Source organism: Numenius arquata, chromosome Z (assembly GCF_964106895.1).
Source record: "Numenius arquata chromosome Z, bNumArq3.hap1.1, whole genome shotgun sequence".
Taxonomy (NCBI): domain Eukaryota; kingdom Metazoa; phylum Chordata; class Aves; order Charadriiformes; family Scolopacidae; genus Numenius; species Numenius arquata.
Window position 1 is genome coordinate 74,643,242 of NC_133616.1, and position 25,372 is coordinate 74,668,613.

The 25,372-nt window shown below is 40.5% G+C and overlaps 1 protein-coding gene across 1 annotated transcript in view; it reads right to left on the reverse strand.

The window, feature by feature from the left end:
• SHOC1 (shortage in chiasmata 1) overlaps positions 1 to 5,619 on the reverse strand; it is a 52,732-nt gene extending 47,113 nt beyond the window's left edge. Inside the window, exons 1-4 of the mRNA XM_074166888.1 lie at positions 5,449 to 5,619; positions 3,842 to 4,016; positions 2,819 to 2,955; positions 913 to 990 (exon numbers count right to left, since the gene is read on the reverse strand). Coding sequence (XP_074022989.1) covers positions 913 to 990; positions 2,819 to 2,955; positions 3,842 to 4,016; positions 5,449 to 5,619 — 561 coding nt within the window. The remainder of the gene's footprint in view (positions 1 to 912; positions 991 to 2,818; positions 2,956 to 3,841; positions 4,017 to 5,448) is intronic.
• Positions 5,620 to 25,372: the final 19,753 nt, after the last annotated feature.

Consider the following 25,372-nt stretch of genomic DNA (forward strand, 5'->3'; position numbering starts at 1 on the left):
GGAGGCATTCAGCAAATGCATTTGATATATCAGAGGCCTGAAAAGTCACTTTAACTCCCACGTACTTTCTAGCAGGACAGAAAAAGTTAGGCACATAGCATTTTTCCAGCTATGTGCCAGGAGAAGTGGTATATGGGCTTGCACTCTCCCTGAACTCTTGAAGGCATCATGTCTCACTACCTCATTCTTCTGCTCACATACTGGCAATATCCCCTCTTTGCAAAGCACCACTCTGCCAGAGAGGTTTTTTATTTGGCTCATAGCTTTTCTTTCAAAACATAAATAAGTAAAAACTCAATTAAGTAAGATTGTGTGCTTCAGTGATAAGCAGTTGGTAACATCAGGCAGCTGTAGACAGGAAGGAAAAGAAGACTTCATAATGTTTCTATGTCTTAACTGATCAATATCTATCAAGCCAAAATATTCATTGTAGGTGTGAAAAGAACATCTGCTCTCCATGAACTTAATCTAAAACATTGTAAAAACTCTTCCCTATCATCAGTAGGGAATACTGATGTATGTGTATCACTATTCTAATACATATTGGAGTAGCTGGAAAATTGGATTTGTTCTCCAAAAAGACAATTAATTGAATTTTATGCATTAGAAGTCACAGTGCATTCTCCAAAGAAAGCTGTATGCAGGAAACTGACTATAAAACACAATTATAAGTGCAACAGACACTAAAAAAAAACATGGATGCTCTTTAGTTTTGGCAAAATTGTACTTTAATTTTTTGCTTAAAAAACCTGTAATCACTTAACTATGTTATCCTAGCAAATGCAGTACAGCCTCACTGAAATAGAATTCCTAAGAAAGTAGTTCTCTATGTCTTTTTTAATGTGCACTCAATCTTTTCTTCAGTTACTGATATATTTCTTTCAGATATTAAGGGAAATGATAAAACTATACCTCATATAAATAGTCTGTTGAATGATACTTCAAAGCTGCAAACATCTTGTTTTGTGATGTTTTCAACACTTCATCTGTCTAGAAGATATACTGACTATGGATTAGTTAAAAACTTCCTGTATCATGAAAAATGCTGAAAGAGAAGGTTGAAATTAAGGTTCAACAAGAATAACTTCCTAATTTCTAATTTGCACATGCACCTTGGAGTCAATTTCCTATAGAGGAAGGCTACCCAAAGCATTCAGAATTCTTCCTTTGGAAGGGTGTAACAGACTAACTACAGACCACAGACACTTGAACCTGATTTTTTTCCAAGAGAACTGGGCTTTTGGTTTGGTGGGGTTTTTTTGGTTTGTTTTGGGGGGTTTTTTTGGTTTTTTGGTGGTGGGGTTGTTTTTTTTAGCTTGGCCTTTTGCTGTTTGTTTCACAGAAAACCTCTCAAACCATTAAACGAACATTAAGCAATACAAATTACCTCCCCTAAGCACTAATTTTGAGAAAGGAACTGATTCAATTAATTTTTATGGATTCTAAATTAGCTTTTAAAGATAGCATTCCAACTTTCTAAACTATTAACTTTTCACTGCCTCATGTATTTATGAGGGGACTTTTTTTCCATCCTTCAGTTTTACAAGGGAAAAGGTGGTTGTGTAGGCTAGTTGTGAGGAAGAGGTCCTGCTGGAACACCAGGTCTCTAAATTAGTTGATGCTTCTGATGGGAACCAGGAGTGAGATGAAAACTATACATGGACAGAGACACAGTGTGAGTGCAAAACAGGACATATTGTTGCTCAGGTATGCATAAGGTAAGGGAATACTTGCTCTTAATTAAAATCAGGCAGGAGAGTCAAGGCTGATATTAGGCTAGAATTGCCTCGGTAACAGTGTTGGAAACACCAAATTTGGGTACAGATATAACAGAATTAGGACCAATGAGGAAAAAGTAGTAAGAGGCTGATTGCTTACTTGAGAGGAGTCTGTGCAGAGAAAAGGAAACGCAGTGGAGCTATAAAGGTAGGTTCAGGAAAAGAAAAGAATCAGGGGATAAGGTATAAAATCGGATGGAGAACGAAGTTTAGGGGAACCTTCTGATGCAAGGAGTGTGGATGGTTAGAGATGGGAGTGAACCTGACCCATAGACCAAAAATTCTGGGAATGTGAAGGAAAACTCTTTGGACAACCTGCTGGCCCTTCTATCAGGTCTATGTCCAACAGACTTGGTGTGGGAGGGTGGAACATGAAGGGATGCATTTGCAAGGGGGGACAGATTTGTACTTCAGTACTAAGTGCAGGAGGAATAATTCTATCCAAGGAAATTGATGCAGGGAATAGAACTGCAACTTAGTATTACTGATAAGTATCACTTCATAAGGTCTCCTTATAGCAATATAAACAAGCATTAGAATTGCAACTAATACTCGCAGTGATACAATTGAGAATTAATACAGCTAATAGTAGTGAACTTACAGTAGCCACTTAAGGTACTAGCAGTTTCTTAAAGCTGTGTCAACCAGTAAACATCAAAACTGTGTCAATCAGGTGTGTCTGAAGTTTCCAGTATAAAATGGGAAAGTGGGACTTAGAAATGCTACCCTGTGAGGACACAAGGAAATTCAAGCATACTTAAAACCTTTTAAGCTTTTTAAGAAGAAACAATACAACTGCAGAAAAACGGCATCCCGCTTCAATCTCTGAGAACTCTAGAGGAACACCGCTTTAAGTAGGTGAAATACGCAGTTATCAGGTATTTCTACCGCCATGAAAGGTTTTTAAACCCGCAGTTTTCAAAATCGGTGACAAACCGGCAGGGACTCTGGCGATGTACGGTGGAAAAGGAGAGCAGTGAAGACACAAACTAACTTGGAGTCAAACACCACACAGCCTCAGCCACCACCGACGCCTTTACCTCAGGGCGACCGCCGCCGGTCCCGCCCCGCCCTCCGCCCGCGCGGGAAGCGCCACCCGAGCCCCTGATTGGCTGCAGCCTTCCCGCCCTTGGCCCCCAATGGCCGCCCCTCGCCTCCGTCAGTCCCCACTGCGGAGCTGCCAGGGGGCAGAGAAAGAGGGGACGGGCTGCCTGCTAACTGCGAGCCTCGTCCATGGCCTCTGAGGGTATCCGGACAGACATTTTACCTCAGGGAAAGGGCTATTTACTCGGAGTTGGCTCAGGGCGGTCCGCGGGAGGCCCCTGGAAACCGACCGTGGGTGCTGCGTTATTCTTAAATACTGCAGTCTTCCCTCTACAGGCAGCATCACCAAGGGGTTAGAAGCGGATAGCCCCTAATCCCTAAATAAAAGAAAAATTGTCAGGAGGAGCAGATAGGTAAACTTACGTGATCCTCAAAGCAGAGCTGAAAATACTTTCAAAGCAGTACATGCAATTAAATAACTAAGTTTCATCTTTTGTCCACCAGTAGCAGCTTGTATGGGAGAAGAAGCTAAAGAAAGAGATAAGGTTGTTTTTTAAAGCGATTGTATCTAGAACTTCTGCCGACCTGCTGTCTGTTACCTGGGGAGCAGAGATCGAACGAGGCCAGAATTTAATACCCAGAAATGCTTCCGTTTCATATGCCCAGCAAGCCTATGAAATGTCAATTTATACAAGTAGCTGTCAACTTCGAGAAAAAGGCCCCCCACCCCCCGGCTTTTAATTGGCTGCATAAATTAAATCAGGCTGCTGTCTGTTGAACAAATCACTATGTTTCTCAGCAGGCAGTTTAGCATCAGATTTCTGCTGTGGTCCAGGCTCTAACTAATCGCTGGACTGACAGAAATTTCAAGATGAGTTGTGAGAATGTTCCTTCTTCTCCCTCCCTTGTCTTTACATGTGTCCTAGCTACAGTTAGGCTCCTGGTGTAGTTCTTGCTGAAATGGGACCTTCTTCTTACTGTGGTTGGCACCACAAAGTCAGTGTATTGGGTGTCCTTACCTCCTCCTTTTACCTTAGAAGCGGATACCCACAGGGGATGCATCAGAAGTGCAGGAATCTTTGCTAATGCTGCAGCAGGTGCATTCAGCCTGTTGCTGCCGTAGTCCGGGGAGTCTGGAAAATGTAGCCCCTCCAAGAACTCCTTGCGGGCTGAGTCCCAGGTGGAGATAGATTTCTGTGGGGAAAACAAAAGTTACACTTTTCACTCTGGTTTTAAGTGCTCCGTCAGCTTTTGTACATCCCAGTGAGTGAAAAAGTAAGCAAAAAGCAGTCTAGTGCTGTCTTTACAGCTACAAAGTACTCCTTTTTTTTTTTTTTTTTTTTTTTTTTTTAACTGAGAGGATGGGTTTAGCCCAGCATTAGCATAGAGTTTTTTCCAAGCACAGGCATATTGCAAATGTTTCCCAGACAGTTGTTCCTATAAAAAGTGCAAGTGCCAATACTTTATTATTATCTCAGTATTTATATTTTTAAAAAGTATTTATCTTCTGATCTGTAAGAATTAGAAGACAAATTGTTGGGCCAAGTAGGCATAATGCACAAAGCACAGGAACTTCCAATTAAAGTATTTCATAAGCATTCCTCTCCCAGTTGGAATATACAGAAAGGCATGTTTTTATCCTAAACCAGGAAACAAAATAACAGTGTATGGTGGGTAACTGAACAGGATGTTACAGCAGAGAAATGCCCCTTAATACCAAAGCCTTTGAAGTACCTGGAAAATGTAAAAGTAATGACAACCACTACAGCAGATCAAGCACCTTACGCAGTTACTCCACGAAACAATGCAGCAACACGTACTCTGAGTAAGGTGATAGACGTGTTCTGTGAAGATTACAATATTTCCAGTTTTTCTTCATCAGATTGAAGGGTTAATGGGGTACACATCCTACAGGAAAAAAATGGCAGCAATTCATAGTTACATCCACGACTTTTCCTCAGATATAACTGTAGATCTGGGTGTCTTTTAAACAGATGCATGGGGATTGTTTGGATGGCTGACAAAGGTGGCAAGTGGTGTATACTAGTTATATTACTGCTGTTACGATTAAGATCACGAATGGAAGAAGTCTTTCCAGCTTGCTACCTGAATCCAGGCAAAGCCTTCCTCCATACAGGATGCCAGTGGGGGCTGTGTGAAATCCAAGTGGTAGCTTTGGTACTCACAGGACAAGCACACACTTTCCTCATAAGACAACATGCTGCATCTTAGTTGGATTTTTTGTGAGTGAAGCTGAGAATGTTATGGAAGAGAATAACATGAGTGCCAATTAGCATTTAGAGACAAGGGTGTTGTGTTGGGACAGTATCATATGCTTTGCACAAGTCCACATAGATGACATCAATCGCTCTTCCTGTATCCACCAACACTATAATGCCGTCGTAGAAGGCCACCAGATTTGTCAGGCATGATTTTCCCTTTGTGAAACCACGTTGGCGGTCACCAATCACCTCTCTGTTTTCCATGTGCCTTAGCAGAGTTTCCAGGAGGATCCACCCCATGTTCTTTGCTGGGCACAGAGGTGAAACTGACCAGTCTGTAGTTCTCCAGGTCTTTTTAAAAATGGGGGTTATGTTTCCTCTTTTCCAGTCACTGGGAACTTCACCAGACTGTCATGACTCTCAAATATGGTGAATGGTGGCTTAGCGACTTCGTCTGCTGGTTCCCTTGGGACCCTCGAATGCATCTCATCAAGTCCCATGGACTTGTGCACATTCAGGTTCTTTAGATGGTCTTGAACCTGATCTTCTCCTACGGTGAGCAGCAAGTACTTCATTGTCCCAGTCCTTGCTTTGGATTCTGTGAATTGAGTGGCACAGGTCTTGTTGCTAGAACTGTTGTATCTTTTGTAAATATGGTTATATAAATACAATCAGTTGTGCCAGTTCTAGAACAGCAGCCGAGAAAAATCTGGCTTATACATACATGCTTATCTAGCAGAAGAAAAGAATGCAGAAAAATCACTAATATGAAGGAACACAAAGCTTTTAAAAATACCTCTGTGGTGGTCTAATTGCCTCATATCCTACTTAGGGCCGTCTCTGTAAAGTATGTGACTGAGTCCTTAATGAGCTGTCTGTTTCCTTGTGAATGAGGTAATTAAATTAGTTGCAAGGTAAAATACTGTTCTGTGCAGGAGGAGGAATGAAGACGGGAGGGAGAGCAGGGAGAATCCATCTTACAAAGTGGTCTGTGTCACAGTACTGTGAAAAGTGGCAAGAATCACAGATAAGCATGCATTTCAGGATGAAAACTACTCTTAGAGGGTCATCCTTTACGTCTTGGTGCTTCTCTCTTACTCATGTTGCAGACTCCCACTGAGCTCAGTGGAAAGAATTCTTTCTTATGGGTAGGGTGAGTAAGAGGGCTGTGCCATCTGACCTCTGATTGTGTGAGCAGACCCAGTGCGTAGTCTCGCTGCCTTCTGACTCCACAAAGCTTCGTGTGAATAAAGCTTTTTTTCTGTGATAAATACACTTAATCTGGGTGTGACTCCATTACTGGGCTATTAAGAGAGAAAATGCTGCTAATGTGTGCTCCAGTTAAAGAAACCTGACTTCATCACAGGTGAGTGTCTTAATGCAAAGTCAGTCATTCACAATTTTAACACATGAATATGACATTAAAGTTGCTTTTGCAGCTCTACTTCCAATGAGTCCAGTGAAACCAATGTTTCTACTGGATTTTAAATGCAGGGGGCTGGAAAGCCATTTGATGCTTCATAATTTCACAGAATTAACAGGAAGCAACTTGAAGCAGATATGTTAATGGCAACCTTGGGTAGTCTTTTTTCAAATACTGTGGTGAATCTGCATCAGAAAACAAAATTTTCATGTATCTTTTGGGTTGATTCTCTGAAAAGTAGAATAAAACAGTGTTAAGTTACTAACTATAAAGTAGACATGCAGGGTAGGGTAAAGCATTGAAATGATTGAGCTAATCTGTTTTGGTCATGGGTTAAATCAGCCATCAGGTAAACATGTTTTAAATAAACTAAATCATGTTGAGTTATGCAAGTGGCCAGCCCTGACCTGTGGTATGTGAACAAGCCAAGAACATGAGAAATTACAGATCCTTACAGATAGGAAAAAGTGGATAATATTTATGTAGCTGGCCAGCCTTCACCAGTGGATACAGAACAAGATGTCAACATAAAAAAAATGACAGAAATGAGAAACTCTGTACTTAAAAAACCCAAAAAAACCCAAAACGATGGAGTCCAGTGGGGCAAGACTAACCGGTACTAAAGGCAAAGCATTAAATGAGGGACTATTTGGAGCTGTCTTCCAAACATTGATAAGACCAAACAACAGTACTGTTGCTTCATCTCTTCCTCTCCTCACAATTTAATATTTTTTTTCAGATTTTACTTAATCTTTTTTAAATAAAATCTTTATTAGCCTGTTTTGTTTTTTTTTTCCCCCAGTTTATTGTCAAATAAATGCAGTCAGTTCATGACGCTTGATATTTTTTTTCCAGTGAAAAACATTTATAGGGATATTTATTAAGGTAAATAGCTTCAAATGGTCTTGTTTGGGTTCTTCATTTTGATCTGTTTTATTTTGTTTGCAAATGGTAGGTGATGCTTTTTAAAATGTGTGACTCACATTTTTATTGTTGTCTCAAAGTCTGTTTGGGTAGAAACTGAAATTCAATAAATTATAAAAACTTTTTTTTTTTGTCTTTTCTTATGCAAAACTGTATTTGCCATTTGAAGTGAACTTGTTAAAATAAAGGAGTTATTTGTGAATTGAAGTGACTGTTTCTAGTTATTAATTCCTTCAACATGCCTGAGCTAGTAATATTCATATCTAATTTCTAATCATAACTTGTAATAGGAAAAGGGAATTCCTGCTCTTTGAACTCCTTAATTTTGTAGCAATTGCTCACAGCTCTGTGGTAGCTAAAGATACTGGGAAGAGGAAAACTTTCGATATAGAGGCTCCTGATGGCCAGAGCCGACTTTGCATTTCACTGCATTTCACTGCAAGTGTTTACAAGTAACTTACACTCATTCACTTGTAAGCATGTGCCTAATTTTACTTAAACTAAACTACATGAATATTAAATTTGCATCTTCATGTAGATTGCCATCATGATACGTTACATCTCAGTAAAGTACCGTTTTTTTGAAAGAAAATACGTTAGATAAAATCTCCATCAAAGAAAACAAATTGATTCTGTGTTGTTAGTCACTTAAATGGTCAAATTGGTAGGGCCATACTGTCTTGCCAGTCTTTCTTTTGCAAATGTGAATCAAATTGTGTGCATTTATTAATTCAACCATAGTTGTAATGTGCTTTACATTGCACTTTATTTGGTGTAATCTGGCCTTTTATTTGGCCATCATCGTTATAAGAAAAGAGGCACTTTTTATTGATGTCTAGCATATACTCCAACTGTTACTAAAAATCTGAATTATTTATTTGAAATTTAAATTCTTTAGAGAACAAACCTACAGATACAGGATATGGGGGAAGAATACAGCAAAATAAAAGTTAAGACCATTTCACTGCATCACTGTGATTTATGAATACCATTTCCTTGAATACTTTTTATAGTCATTGATTTACATCTGACCAGCTGGAGTTAAAGGTAACAGCATGGAAAAAGCTGTCCAGAAGATAAATATGAGTTTTCAAGCACTTGTCTGACTGACCTTTGATTAAGATTTTTAGAAGAAACAAAGCCACATTGTCTTCCTTCCGCAACTAAATCCTGTAGCTAAAGTCATCTGTTACTGCTACCAAACATGTATGTTTAGCTGATAACAGCTAACACTCTCAGATTGAAATAGCCTGAAATAGGGAAAATTGTCTCTCACAGCTCTGTAGCTCAGCACGCAGAAGGGTCTGAAGACTTCTCAGTGATCTGCTTTTGTAATTGACTTCTCTGGAAAGGCATCTCAGCCCTGATTCTTTTTCTTAAATGCAAAACCATAACAAATCTTTTGGCTTTTCAGTTAGATATTGGCAACAGCAGCTAACCCTGAAGTCCTGATCTCAGCAAGACTACCTTGATCGATGAAAGTTTTTCCCAACTACAAGCAGAAGTCTATCAATGTACATGCTGAAGCAGCATTCTTGAAGCCAATGGGATTTTTCTTAACAATCCCAGTGAAAGGGGTTTTGGCTTCTTTTCTGTCATTTAGTAAATCTATATTTCTGCCTCTACTGCAAAATATTTCTCTTAGAAGAACAGTACTTTGGTATTCTGAAATCTGCTGCAATTTTTGCCCTTTTTGCACTTATTTCAGCAATTGCCTGGGCATTATCTGCTGCTGGTAGGCCTGTTTCAGTGCTGCCACATATGCTAAGTTCTGACAGTCGAAAGATTATGCTAAAATGCCTATTTAAGACATCAGCCTTGGAGTCAACTGGCAGTCAGAGATTAGGGCAGTATCAAATAAAGCTGACATACTTCCTGTGCCAATGACTTATTTTTACAATATTCAGCGTTTGAAGTTTCAGTCACAGTAGTTCTGCGATTTAGTGCATGAGGATGGTTTGTGGTTGATACATCTAACAGAAAATGAAAAAAAAATAAAAACTATCCATGATATACTTTACAGATGCACTAGAAGTTTGGAATACATCTGTAAGCACCAGGTGGTGAATGAATCTAGATGTTGCTATCCAAACATCTTTCATTAAAAGTACTAGGATTCAGATAAAATCAACTGATGCAGTCATTGCAGCACAAGAAAATCTCTGTCTGTCCAGACCAATGCAGTTTCTTGATACCTGCAACCCCTGGGGGTTGATCAGGAATGGCTTTTCAAGAGCCTTCAGCACCTCTGAAGATTGACTAATGTGCTTCCACGTCATTTCATAGGCATCCTGACTTTCAGTAACTTGTTTTTCAGCTGACAAGTCCTTTCCTCCTGATCGTACTTAGTTCGTTTCCCTGGCTTGCTTTGTTATTTACGGAAGCATAGGCACTTAATAATGGTAGAGGACACATCATGGCATGGTAGCCAAATTTTCAAATAGATGCTTTGCTTTTCTGTTTTACTTGTGGTTCGTTTACAATTAAGTGAAAAGGAGAAGATAAAACAAGGAATGATCTGTCCCTCTTCACAAAACGCATACTGCACAATCCGTGTGAACCAGGTTTTCCTCTCTTATTCTAAGATCTATTGTTATATGTCTATATGTTATGTTGCGTGTCTATGGTATTCTCCTTTCAAGAATAGGGAGGAAAGGCATGAAGTGGATTGATCTTACTAAGTGATTACTGGATCATTTGCATTTTAGAGTTAGCAAGGCCCATCCTATTCAATGTAAAGGTTTAAAGAATGATCCATTGTGACTGGAGAACCTACTGAAGTTGGTGGCCTGGTTTGTACAAGGCAATAGTCCCATTTCCCTAATGAAGAAGTGTTTGGCTCTGGGAAACCACCTTTGTAATTTACTGTCCAAACAAAAAGAACAGTGATTTGTAGAATGAAATCACCTTATTGCTAGATAGACATTGTTATAAAATTTTGCTTCCCTGAGAAAATTGGAAGAGCTTAACTGGTAAACAAGAGCTGTAAGGTCTTTGGGTTTTTACAGCCTCAGCTGCTCCAGTTCCATCAACTATATAATGGACCTCTAAGATTGATGCCTCCGTATGAAGAAATGTGGGTTGATGAGATTATGTTTATCCCACAAGGAACCATATTATCTATCTTATAATTTGTTACGGTTTGTTAAATTGGTCTTTGTTTTGCAACATTGCTCACACCTACAGCATTATTTCATTGTTTACTTTTTCACAGGTACTTTGAATCAGATAATATCACGATTGATCTTACCATGGGTTAGATCATTTTAGTCAATAAGAGACTGCCCTTTTTCAGAAGGTCTCAACCAGAATTGCCAATTTTCATCATAACAGTGATAATAATAACTTTCACATCAAGGTAAAATTCCTGCTTATTGGCAGGAAGTCACATGATATTGGCAAACAATTTCATGAGGGAGAGAAAGACAAAAATTCCACTTTCAAACATGACAGCTTTTCTCTTTTGCAGAGAAAAGCAAAGATATTAAAGATACCTGGTAGTAAGTAATACCGTGCCAACTCAAGTGAGAAAAAATGCCAAATAATTTTTTTTTCAGTTGTGAATCAGAATAATGAGAATAGCAATAAAACTTTATACCCACTTTCATTTCAGAAAAAAAGTAAACAGAAAATATAATTGTTAAGTCTATAAATGATAAAGGGAGGAAAATAAAACAACCTGATGAACCAGGGCATGCAGCTAATATCTAGTTAGAGTGAATGCAAAATGGAGAAACCTGTGGTCATATCCATTCATCACCAACATTTGTAGGAAAACATACATGCAAATAAAGCAAACCCTGCAGTGCTTGCGGAAGAGGCTTTGTGAAAGGCTGCTGTGGATATAATTGTGCTCCACTAGGGGCTGTCATTGTCACGCATCTAGGTAAACATCTTCCACTTGGAAAAGCAACATGTAGGCAGAAAAATCCCACAGGGAGTGAAAGAGAAGGGCTTCAGCTCTCCAGGTATCTCCCAAGCAAGGGATCTTCTATCAGCCTAAAGAAACAACTCCTCTGTCAGAACAGAGGAAGCTCAAAAGGGGAATTGGCTTTAGTAATAGACCCTGCGCAACAAAAAGTGCAATGCTTTCATGGAATTTTGATGTATTTTCTTTGCTGTTTGATTTATTTACTTCCAAAGGAAAAAATAAATGGAAGTTAGTGACAATTAAATTATTATGCTGCCACAGAAACATTGTGAACTTCAACGTTTTTGTTTAATTGGACTTGAATGCTGCAAATTATCACATCATCTTCTTTGAAAAAAAAATGTATGTAGGGTATGCAGTTGTTCACATATAACACTAAAGATTTTTGCATTGTTTTTGCACACTCTGCTTGTTGAGGAGGAAGTATCATGTAATATTTCTACATTTTTTTGTGTGTGTGAAAAATACTTTTCACACATGAAAGAATTTCAAATAATTGAGTAGTACCAGTCTAATATTAAGAATACTTTTTGAAGTACATTTGCAAACCTCATCTAACACTAAGCAAAGCAAGCATCAGAGTGACAGTAGAAGATGTCTGCAGTCCTAGGTCGTTTCATGGTGGAGGAGACCCATTTAAAAGTGACCCTATGAAGAAGTGCTAGCCCCAGACATCCCTGGAGACACATGAAATCCTTAGGAAGGAAAGAGTTTTTATTTCATCGATTTCTTTAAGATTGGAGTTCTATTATAGTTTATTTTACAAACAGGACTAAGACATTCTGTGGTGTGATAATGAAGTATAGCATGCCACAGGTACGCTAGCTGTAGAAACTTGGTGAAAGCATAAAGCACTGCCTCAGAGAACAATTAAATTTTGGCTAACTGAGACCTAGTCTTTGAGCGTGGTTTCAGTGAAAACCACAAGGCAAAACAGCATTTCTCAGGGAACTCTCAGGGGAGAGGCAGATGAAACTTTTAAAAGTTGCAGATAAGGTTGGTTATTGATGAAATGTTTCAGTTTCTTAACTAGTCTAACTAATGAAACACTAAGCAAGACGTAATCAACAGCTTCAGTCATGCCTCTCCCAAGGTTCAAAGGTGACCTTATAAACTGATGTCCTCTCTCACCCTGAGACTAATCTCTATTTCACAGGCTTTTGATGCATCTCTCGTCTTTTGAGGTGTGTTACCTGTGATACATATTCTTATGCTCTGCCTTCACGGTTCTTGTTTCCATCCAAGTTTAATGTCAGATGTAGCACTTGCCGTATAGATGTAGCACTTACTGAGTGTATTATCTGTTTTAATCTTAGAAGTGAAGCGCAATTCTGAAGTGTATGTTGTTACCATAAAGACATTGGTGTGAAAATTTTAATTGTTTTGCAGTTTCCTCACAATGGGTCATGGGCTACTGGTTTCTCTTCAGGTTTATGGAGCTGGCATGGGTACAGTTCTTTATGTGGCAGCTTGCAAGGGTACTTACTGTAAACCTTAGAAAAGGAAGCCATTGAGTGGTAGGATGCATATAGTCTTAGAAAAGAGCCTTAATTTACAGGAATGTTTTCTCTTGTGACTCTGCAGGCACAGAAAATAGGAGCATTCCTACAGTGGAGATGCTGCAGAAGCCTCAGCGTCTCAGGCAGGCAATATGAGCCTTGCCAACTTTATTGTTATAAATTTTGGCTGGGCTCTTAGCTTTCATGTTGGAGAGAGGATTGTCACCATAGCACTCCTCTTCTAATCACCCTGTTCAAAAGTATGGGCAATAGAGGGAGAAAAAAAAAATCAAATCAGCAGTTTACAAAGACTCAATACAGTACTATCTTCTTGTGGAGGAATGGCTGAGTGAAAAGGGGCATGACTTGATTGCAATGAGCAACCCAGTCTTTGATAGGGATGAAAGCCCAGAGGAGGCTGTGAACTCTCCTTGAAAAACAGAAGTATGAAGAAGTAGCTACATGATAAACAAAAGATAAGCGGTACTGCCTCCGGGAGATAGAGAAACATCTGCTGCGCGTGGACAAGAGGTCTGCACTAATTGTGTCAGTGCTCTAGGCGCGTGAACAGAGACTGTAAGCCAATCGTATAGCTGTCGCTAGCGCGTGCTCTGCTTGTCTGTCTTTATATACTCTGTGAGAACTTGAACAAAGTGAGAACGATCATACTCATATTGAGACTCATCGTTACTCCGGGTCCATCTCCCACTCCGACATCTTCTTTTTAAATGCACAAGTTCAGTTCTAAAATCTGAAAGTCTTGCAGCCATATCCCAACCTAAATATCAGTTGCCATAAAACTTTCTTTAGAATTGTTCGCTACTGTCCCAACCTGCTTGTGTGTTAGGATATGCCATGACTAATGCAGCAGAACTTTTGGTGGTCTTCTCCTTCTGTGCAGTTTGGAGGTCTGACAGAAAACAAGTTTTCAGTAAGTCATAATCCTAGCCAGGGTGAGGTATTCATTGCTAAGAGAGCAATTACAATGGCCTTTTTTTCCATTCACATTTTTTAGTTTGTTTGTTGCAGACACAGAGATTTCTAGCATGGTAAGGGATGGTATTAACTACGATACCTTTCATTCCAGTGTCTGAAGCATACCAACACCTTGTATGTTTTCAGTGTCTATGTTTTCAGTGTCCTAAATAAAGAGGCAGTGTAGTCATGGTGGCTATGTTTTCTGCTGAATAGTTCTCTTCAGGATGGGTCTATGACTGGATAGAACTGCTCTACCATCCTGGGCAGCCACCTCGAGCAGCCAACATCAGGCACCTTGGCAGTCAGGTATGGAGAAGCTAAGTGCTTCAGCACTGGCTACAATATAAATTGCTGATGTGGCCATTTTTTTTTTTATAAGCAGCAAAATAACAAGTTTTGAATAATTCAGCTGAAAAGATCATTTGTTAAGTCAAATAGTTTGTGATGTATTTATAGACTGGGGTAGCAAATAAGATGCTACGGCAAATCTGTGAGGCTCATGCAAGTTATCAACTCTTGCATTCTAATGTAAAAGCTTAGTAAGAATCTGCTTGTTTTACGTATGACACTTTTTACTTGTGAGGCTTACATATGGGTTTAAATATGGACATCTTTTCTAACTGAACATTTTTGCACGTAAAATGAAGAATAACTATGTAATAAAGACACAGTAATATGATTTGCATCTTTAAACATCTAGACCAGCTAATGTTTAGTATTTTGTCACAATAGCACTTCAGTTATACCTGGCAAGCTACATTCACCAGGACAGAAAACTGTAACAGAAACAAGGAAATGCTGACAGTGGTAGAAAGCATTATACCTCATGAGGTGTATATAAGTTTTCATAACTCTCCTGAACAGGGAGAATACCTTGTTATAACCTGCTGAAGTGGCTTGAGTGAAAGAGACATGCACTCCATGACAGAAAAGAGAGACTAATTTTTTCCCTGCTGGAACTAGAGGAAGATATTTCTGATGGTAGGGTGAAGAGTAGCACAGGTGCATCTAGACAGTGTCTGAACTTATGAGCTTCTTTAATTATGGTTGAGCAGTTTCCCTTGGTAGACAGGGTTGACAGAGACTTTTGGCAGTTCCTCTGGATGCTTCCTTATCAGAGTCAGACTCAACGTCTTTTGGCCTGAGCTGAAATGAAGCCAAGCAGCTGACATTCTGCAGCGTGCTGGATTTGACAGGTAATAGCAGCTCCAGAGACTTGGAAGCCAGATAACTGCCAGCTTCGCAACAAAACTGCAGTTCAGATACCATCTCAGAAGTTTCTACTGTGGCTAGGAGTGACTTACAACTAGGAGAGCAGAGGCACTAGTTTGAGCACTGAGTAATCCCATTTCTGCTGGAAGGATGGCCTGCTGTTGTCTGTCAAGCCTTTCAGACAATAATGAGAAAAAAATCACAGAATGAGAATGCTCTTTCCCTCTGCCAAAGGAGTCATCAGCCCCCTGTGATCATTAGGATGGAAGGCCTTGAACAAACATAGCAAAGCTGTAAGGAAATGAGGGAAGAAGTTGGCTCAGGAGAATATGTCCTGAAAACTCCCTTCCAAAGAAAAGAGGAGTCAGAAGTTTGGAAAAACTGATGCTCTTGACAAACAGAGGCAGGAGGAGGCTGGGCGTGGGCTTTGAAATTTGAGTGGACATTGTGTACTGAGAGCCTGGTCTTCAGTTGTGTCACCACATCTAGTGCTATCCATCTGGCCAGAAAAGGCATTCAAAAGATCTCCCTGTGGTCAGTGCAGACTTTGAGCCTGGTCTTCTGTGGCTTCACCTGCTCCTAGCTGGAGAGTTTGAGGAAGGGAGCAACTGCCCTGTGAAATCTTTTGTGCATGGGGTAAGTGTCCCAGCCCATACTACAGTGGGCAGCAAGCAGGGAGTGACATCATGATCTCAGGAGGACCAACAGCTGGTGGTGAATTCCTTTTTCATAGGCTTAACTGTACACTGAATGCTGCCAGAATGATAAGGTGTTGACAGCTTCCTGGACGTTATAATCCAAAACAAATGCAGCTTTTTGCAAGGCTTGTGACTTAATACATGAGATAACACACTAATGGCATTCGGAGTGCACTCAGGAACTGTGATGTCTGGTATAGGAAAGGATGCTTAAGGAATTGGCCCTGCAAGATGTGATTTTTATGGAGCTATAGTAAGTAGAGCTCTGCAATGAGATGTTTCAAGGCTTCACTGTAGCAGTGCTGGCTCCAAGGAGAGCTCAGTTCTTCTAACGAGACGGAAGCATTGACATAATGATCAGGATCAGAACTTACCTGAGATCAGGAGAAGTCCAAGCCAAGTCGCCTGCCTTAGGACTGTGCTGATGCTATTTCTGCTGCACTTTGATAACTACCCCTCCAACAGCTGGTGGTGGTGAAAGGCAGCGTTGCGGTCAGAAAGCCATACACCAGTAATGACAGACTATTCCTCTTCCCTTTACCTTTCACCTTCCATTAGGTGTTTCCACACCAACCAGTTATTATCTGTTTATTCCCTCCACAGAAGCATTGAATATTGGTAAGTGCTGGAGGAGGCGTGAGGCCAGGCTGGGTGTAATAGTGGTTTAATCTAGGAAGTTACATCTCATGTTTCAAAATATCTGTGAGTCTCCAAGCATTTTTAGCTTAGACTTTAGTTAGTCATATGTTTGGTTTCATGTTCCACACCTGATGGAGAACAGAGGGAGGCTTTGTTTTGCATTGACATTAAAGTGCCGTAAAAGATTAACTACTAAAAGGCCACCAACCATTGTTTACTGAAGTGTAGTGTCACTGAAACTGTAAATGTAATTGAGTAAAATATTTTCCAAATTGTCATCTTTAGCAAATCCGTGTAAACACCACTGGCTTCTCTTTATGTTGGTCTGTAAAACCTAATAACAAGGTTTTGGTATTTTAAGGGAAAAAAAGAAATTAAACTTCAGAAAATGGATTCTATAGGTACTTCATAGCCAGGATCAATTGATTTGGGGTAAAGGTCCAGTTCTTCTCATGCGTATGTTACTATTGTTAGACACAAGCTTTTATTAACACACGGTGGCTAATGTACTCTGGGGGACTGACAATTTTGAGGATGTTATTTGCTCAAGAGCCAGAGATAAAACTTCATTTTACCTGCTAAGTGCTGTCTTCTCACTTCTGATGCCAATTCTTATCACTGGCTCCAAGCCTGACCTTGAGTAGATTATTTCACCACCAAGTACTTTCAGGATCATGGATCAAAAGTGTCATAATAGTTGCAAAACATTTTAAGTCAGGTTTCTGCTTATGACTGTATTCAAGCAAATGATTTGGTATACTGAGACCTTCCAAGTATATTTACGATTCTGTGCTGGAACTTTCCCTTCCTATCTTGGCTGCAGTACATAAGGGCAGATTTTTTTATTCTGCATAAATTAATGAAAGTGATGTTGCCTGGCTTCCTGCTGAAACATTACACTTAATATTAACTACTGGAGACATGGAAAAGAGGGAAAAGACAGCTGATGCAAATTCAGGGTTATCAATATAGTTGCAATAGCTTATACACAGAATCTGTCCCAATAGGCTGTAATCACCCTGTACTCTATATGACTCATGGAAAAAGTGGAAGAAACACAGCTTTGAAAGCTATAGTAGTAGCAAAAAGCTCATGTGGCACCAGTTGTGTGAAGTTTACTAAAGAGAGAGTGGAAATTCTCAGGCGGACAAGTTTGGGGGTCACCAGGATATTCTTCTGTAGTGAAATCACAATATTCCTGTTGTACCACTACCCACAGAGAGGAAAAGGTTGTGTGTTTTTTCAGGTGCCACCTTTTTTTTTTTTCCCCCCAACAAGGCCAAATAACCAAGCCCACAAAGGAGTAAGGTTAAAAATCAAACATGCTTTCCCTAGCCTCAAGATCAGAAAGCTACCAAGGCTGGACCCTCACATCAAGCCAAATAATCCCATTCTGACATCCATTTCCAGGCATCCGTCCATTATCATGTGTTGTGTTTAGTTTCCCTGCAATGTCATGCAGCAATGGTAAACTATAAAATTAGTAAGTTATTTGAATGAGAAGGCTTCTTACAGTGCATGATTTATTATGTACAGGCGTAAGAATGATAGAGTCATGCAAGAAGAGCTTTGCATAACACAGGTTACGTTACACCTCCAGAGCGTAATTTCGTGTTCCGTCAGTACTGCCAGGAGTTACAAGACTCTTTGCCACGTTTGTCTTCTGCAACGTTGATATGTCATGTCATGCTCTCGGTGCCTCACTCACAGCATCTGTCAGAAGTTTTGACATTGTCAGAATTCCCATGGAACCTATATGACATTGGTTATAGCTTTTGTATGACTTTGGAAAATTAAGGGCAGGTTTTCATGATGTGTGTTGTGTGGCCTAAGACAAAGTCCAGCTGAAGTTTCAGTCCAGTCAGCTCTCCCTGCCATCTGCTGAGCAGGGTGATGAGAGCAGAGAATTACTATTGGAGAGAACTCTTGAATAGCAAAAGCATAAAAATCAAATGTCTATACAGAGAAGCAAATCTAACAGTGCTTAATTTGTATTTTCATAAATTAGCAGAGAGAAGCAAAGTAAAGCACCATGTAGAGATCTTTCTGATACGTTTACATGCCTTGTGGATTCATCTAATGTGAATTAAAGAAGAAAGAAGAGGTTTTTGATACTTTGATTGAAAGGAAAATGAAGAAATTTCAGGCTGTGTAAGCTGGATCCCATGCCTGTGTCTTGTTTTGTAATGCAGTATTTAGAGGCTGTGGTGTTCTTTTTAGGAATGAGACCCTCAGCTATAAAAGCTGAGAAGCGTCCCTTGGTTATTGATTAACACCAGACCCAGCTGAGGAAATTTCCTTATTAGTATGTGCCATGGACTGAAATTAATGGGCAATGCCATAGTTTCAAACAGAGTTTAAAAAAGTATTTTGTTCACTTTTCATTTGGTTTAACTTCATTTGCACTATAATAATCAACTACTTAACTCTTACTTGAAGCAAAAAATCTTGATAATTTTTTTTCTTAAAGCTTGTCCTGTAAGGAGGCAGGTATTAAAGTGAGCCAACAGACTCTTTCTGGTCTTTCGGGGTGGATTGGTACACCCTTGAAACACGTATCATGCAAAATCCCTTTTGGGGTGTTCCACACTTTCCTAAAATCTACAAGGTCAAGGTTAAGGCAACAAAGTCAACAAAGTAATCCCCTTTAGAAATTTTTTTGGCAAGCAGCCGGAATCAAAGGAGCAGCTCACAGCTGTAAGATTACTTGAAATGTGTGGCTGCGGTGTTGTCCCCAAGATTTAAACACCCTCCGACACAATTTCACTCTCCCCTTTATATTGATTTGCATATGTTATATAAGTATGCTTTATATACTAACTTACTGTATAATATTTACATGCCCTCCTGTTTTTTTTTTTTTATAATTCTTAAATAAAATTTGTTTACAGGCAAAAAAAAATATTAGTTTTGGCCAGGGAACACAGAGCCTTTGTTTCTGCTGGGTAAAATCAAATGAGCAAAGACTTTCTTCAGTATGACAGTCATTTTCTGTGGGTAGTTATGTCCGTGACTGCAGCTGGTCTTAGAGACACTAAAATCACAGAAGGCAAAGATAAAAATCACTCTTAAAAATAAGACAGCTACTCCATTCTCTGATCTTCATGTGATGTTTCATTGGGCTTTGTCCAGTCTTACACTAATCAAGAAATTTGTCTTTTTTTTTCCTAAGATGAACATCCTCACTGCGAGTGATACTTGCTATGGTGGTTACAAGATACCAGTGCAAACCAGGGCCCCATTATGCTGCACTGGGCACATACACTTAATAAGAGAGTGAGCTTCACATGTGCTTATAAGCAAATCAGGTTTTTCTCAGTCAGACTCAGTATTACATACTAAAGTATTTACACAGTAGGATCTGTTTGAAAGAGAGAAACATTTTTCATGTAACAAAACTCTTCGTGTTGCTGACTCAGCTCCCAGTGATTTATGCTATAGACTCACCTTTCACCTAATTTTCACATCTGTGGAACTCTCTTGAGGTCCTGTGTCTTGAGATGGCACTTTTACATGGCTAGAAGATTTATTACAATACAGGACAAAGACAAGCCAACTTGTTTTTTGCCTTGGTCTGCCAAAATCTACTCCCACTCAGTGTTTAGCTGTCTGAAATGGTGACAAGAAGCTCCACCTCTGGTTTTGTGACTAGTTCTGCATTATATTATTATTGTCACTTAAATGAACAGGTAAAGGAGAGAACCCATCCTGAAAAGCCTGCAGTTTAGGTTGGATGTGTTCTACAAAGGTGCCCCTATACAAGGTAATGGAAATAGGAGGGAGGACTGTTAGTGAAAAGTGATAGGCTTCTTGCTTACCAGTATGCATATATTAAGCCTATTGATATTTTTAATATAATACTGCTTGTGCAGATGCAGATTGTGTCTCTCTAATTCATGCTTAATGGCACTGCAGTCCATGAGCAGTCCCAGTGAAAACCTTTGATCAGGAGTTAGCAGGGCTTGGGCTAGTCTTGGGAATATGCCCAGGCGGGAGCTGTTTTTGTATTGAGGAGTCATCATCTCAACCAGGAAAAGTTGGTTTTAGACAATGTGACAGACAAAACAGAGAAACAGAAGTAATCAGTAAATCTGAAATCCCCATCTATGAAATCCCCATCTGTGATATTAAAGCATGCATAGAATCATAGAATTTTCTAGGTTGGAAGGGACCTTTAAGATCATCTAGTCCAACCATCAACCTAAATCTGGTAAAAAGCTACCACCAACCCATGTCACTAAGCACTATGTCAACCTGTCTTTTAAATATCTCCAGGGATGGTGCCTCAACCACTTCCCTGGGCAGCCCATTCTAATGCTTAATAACCCTTTCAGTGTAAAAATTTTTCCTAATATCCAACCTGAGCCTCCCCCGGTGCAACTTGAGGCCATTTCCTCTTGTCCTATTGCCTGTGACTTGGGAGAAGAGACCGACTCCTGCCTCTCTACAACCTCCTCTCGGGTAGTTGTAGAGAGCGATAAGGTACTTCCCTCAGCCTCCTCTTCTCTAGGCTGAACTACCCCAGCTCCCTCAGCTGCTCCTCATAAGACTTATATACTGTAATTATAAGACAGATGTACTGTAATTATTCAGAAAAGCTGCAGATTGTTTTTTATTGTCTTAATCCTATTTTGTCCATTTGGCAATCATTAAAACATGTTATGGAAGCTACACATGAAACATATGTGTGGAAGCTACCTAGCTACATAGTAAGTCAACTTATTTTAATCTATGAATCAAGTATCTGTCCTGTTATTTTAAGCCTAACCAGATTCTGAGGTGTGACAAGAATTTCAGGTACACTGGCTTTTATTCCATTGTGTTTTGTGAGAGTCTAGTGGTGGATGGCATGGGAACATCTTCGTTCAGCCTTAGAAGCAGCTTAGGAAACTGCATCTTTGAAAGAACAGTCAGCACAAGAAATGACCATAACAGAGGGACTGCTACACAAAACACCACAGGAATCGGTATCAAGGGCTCTGGGGCTGAAGGGGCTTTTTCTGTCATTCCAGCAGAGTTAAATCTCTAGCAACCAATAACAAGGAAGAAATACAGCCAAAGGCCTCCCAAAGACAATTCTATCACAATTAATCCGTAGGAATAATTCTAGTTGTGAATCCACTCTCAGTACATTGGCAAAGACAACCACAGGGGATGAAAAGTCTTATAGGAATTTTTGGGGTCAAGGATTATTTTTTTTCACACAGAGGTTTTAGACTGTTCAACATAAAACTGGTCTTTGCAAGTTGGTGTTATCTGCTAACTTGATGAGACTGCACCCTGTCACCTTGTCCACCTCGTCAGGTGATACAGGTCTTAAACAGGACAGGTCCCAGTACAGGCCCATGTGGACCCTCCTTGTTACTAGCCTCAAGGCAGAGTATGACATGAGTCATTATACACCAGCCACTGAGGCCCATCACACAACCAGGTATCTACCCATCTGGCTGTCTACCCATCCAGGCTGTAATATCCCAACTTGGATATTGTGGAAATAGTGTTGTAAGCATTGCTAAAGTTGAGGTAAATGACATTCACTACTCTCCCCTCATAGATTCATAGATTCATAGATTGGTCCAGGCCGGAAGGGACCTCCAAAGGTCATCTAGTCCGACCTCCCCGCAGTCAGCAGGGACACCCCCAACTAGACCAGGTTGCCCAGGGCCTTGTCGAGCTTCACCTTGAATATCTCAAGGGAAGGGGCCTCAACCACCTCCCTGGGCAACCTGTTCCAGTGTTCCACCACCCTCATGGTAAAGAACTTTTTCCTAATATCCAATCTAAATCTCCCCTTCTCCAACTTAAAACCATTGCCCCTCGTCCTGTCCCTGCAGGCCTTTGTAAACAGACCCTCCCCAGCCTTCCTGTAGGCCCCCCTCAGGTACTGGAAGGCCGCTATGAGGTCTCCCCGGAGCCTCCTTTTCTCCAAGCTGAACAACCCCAGCTCCCTCATCTGCAGTTCCAGTCATTTTATCACAAAAGACAGCCAGCTGCTGTCTAGAAAGTCCATGCTGGCTGTCCACTGTCACCCCTTCTCCTTCACGTGCCCAGAAAAGTGCTTCAAGAGGACTTGCTCGAGCCTCAGTGAGGTTGACTTCCCTGTGATTCCCCAGTGTGTCCTTTCAATCTTTCTTGAAGATAGGTGAAGATAGGTTTCCTTTCCTTCAGTTGTTAGGGACCTTTCAAACATCTAAGCATCCTTGCAAGGACTCTCTTCAGTGCAGCCTGTGGGGTCTTATGTGCTGAGTATTTACAATCTCAAGCTGGGATTTCAAGCAGACGTTAATATGACTCTCAAGCAAATTGTCCTGTATCCAAGGTGGAGTATCTTCCTTGGTTGAACAGATCTACAGAGTAGCAGTATGATCTTATTTTGCCCCAGGTCTCTTTCATGCAAAAGTTATGGTCATTACCCCTCTCTCAAAATGGCCCATCGTGTGTTGACAGCATGACTTTTCAGAACAGTGTATAAGAAGAGGAGTCCAAAGAGCGTTTATAGAGTGTGTTGGCACATAGTGTTTCACCTGTGAGAGGAAGTCAGCAGCTGTGTGGCGTGTGTGTACTGTCAGCATACCTGAAGCAGTCAGCTAAGTTCTGTCACGGATGGTACATACATACCATGACTATGGCTGTGCAGGGCACTTCCCCAGGTCCTCGCTCTCAAAGAGTTACAAACAGCACCTATAAAGGTGAAGGAATTCAGAAGTCACCATGTAAAACAGATGACTGGATTTGGGCTCAGCTCTTTCTTCATTGAATCATTTCCTCCGCTGATGTAGGAGAGCAAAGTTGGAAGGGAAGAGGGCAGGACTGAGCTTTCCTGCTGAGACTGGGCTGCAAAGGGCATTTGTCTTGCTGCTGCAGCACATGCACTGTGCAGCCTCAGACCTCTTTGGGGGCTGGTCAGCCATCAGGAGGGCTTGTCCTGTGGTGTGGTTCTGGGGTGGTAGAATGGTCCCCCTGAGACAAGACAGCTGGAGGCTAATGGCCTGGAAAAATCAGAGGGTGAATCTGGCTCGCTGTCTGAACACCTGCAAGGGCTGTACTCCCAGCTGCTGCTGCCCTAGTGAGCAGCACACAAAAGGAGGCTCAGCCTGGCTGGCTGTGAGAACACACATGCACACAGCTGCATGGGGCAGCTGTTTTCCACATGTTACTAAATCCTGGGAATGTCTTAGAAACCATGGTAACCCTTATGAAGCCTTGTAGCACACAACTGTATTTTAAGATGGTGAAGATTATTTCATAACTAATTCATAGCAAACATTGAAAGCTTGTTAGGTACTCTGGGATTTTCCTTCCTAGGAAATTTCGAACACATTGTATTAGTTCCTTGTTATTATATATCATATAATTTTATTAGATGTATTATTACATATCATATGTCTACATAGGGATCTGTGTCTGTTTTTTTATATTCATTACATTAAAGGCAAAATAATTTGCAAAGTCTCATTGATACCTAAATGTAAAAAAAAGTCACGCTCTACAGGATTTCTTTCTGTTTTTCCTATGGGATTCAATTACTGAATGTCATGAATGTGTTTTGCAGCTCTAAGGATGAGAAGGTGGGCTTTGTGTGTGTAAGTTTAATGCCATGAGAAAAAAGCTTCTCTCACAGGCTTGGAGGCCACCATAGGTATGCCATGTTGCCCTCACAATAAATGAGATTCTAATGGAGAAGCCACTACCACCAACAAGGATGGCTTGCATGGTCACAAATGCAAGCCTGGACTCCTTTCGTCCTCTGTTCTCACCATGCAGTGAAGCCACATGGACCTTGTAAGGGAATTGCTTAGATGACGTATGCCCAGATGATCCAACAGATTATTTATCTTCCAGCTGCAAAAGAACAATAAAACCAGCTGGCCCTTCCTGACAAACTTTAGAAAAATCATCCCAGATTGTAAGTCTGCTAGTGAGGTCAACAGATCATTTGAGCATCCAAGAACAGACATCTTGGCATCACTCTTGCCCAGTGGTCTCAACCATCTGATGTCTCTTCTCCAGCTATGGCTGTTGCCTAGCACATCAGATAATGGCTAAAAAGAAAAATCCGTAATACATGCAGCTGAGTGTGCTGTTCTCAGCAAAACAAAACCATTCCAGGTTTTTGGCAGCACGACTGCCTGAACTTTGCAAAGCAATAAATGCTATAGGTACACTATGTGTCCCTTGACAGACTTCCCTAGAGCCCAGAGGAAAGAGGTGAAGGCGACAATATGAAGATTCACAGGAATGTACATCTTATCAGCAATATTTGAGACTGATAGTGAAATAACAGTTTTATAAAACTGCTTTTTATAGTGTTCTGTTTCCATAGTTATATAGAACAGACACCAGTGTCAAGGGACCAACAGTACAAGAAGATCCACTTGCTGTAAGTCAAAACTAATCAAATTCAGACTGGAAGTAAGGCATGGATTTTTAAAAATGAAGCAAATTAATCACTGGAAATTGCACTTATCCAGAAATTCTTCACCTCCTCCAGGACTGGAAATCTGCTGAAAAAAAGTGTGGAAATGCTGAGGCAGAAGGTACACGCTTGATGCAGAAATTACTGGGTAAGTTTCATGAATTCAGTTTCTGTCCCGTCTGTCCTCAGAAGCTCTGTGCCAAGTCATTCAGCAAAACACTTCCTCAGTATGACATGGTTGCTTTTAAAGATGTTACCCTCAGACCAAATCCTAGCAAACCCAGACTAATTAAACCAATACTTGCTGGTTTACACACATTTAAGCTAATGGTGATACTTTCCAATATCTGAGATAGGGCACTGCTGTCATGATTGTGGGGGGTAAACGCTGTACAATGAGCAGGACCCACTGCAGGAGTTTAGTGGGTGAGGTCAGTCAGTGTAGGAAGCCAAACAAGGACAAAACTATTAACTTATTTCTTTGGTAGGGCTGGTTTTATGTCAGCTCTCTGATCAGGCTGGTCAAACAAGCACCAATAGTGGTGAAAGAGAAGCAGGGCAGCTGGATAATTTAACCGCTGTCTTCAGCAGCAGCCTAAAATTAGAGT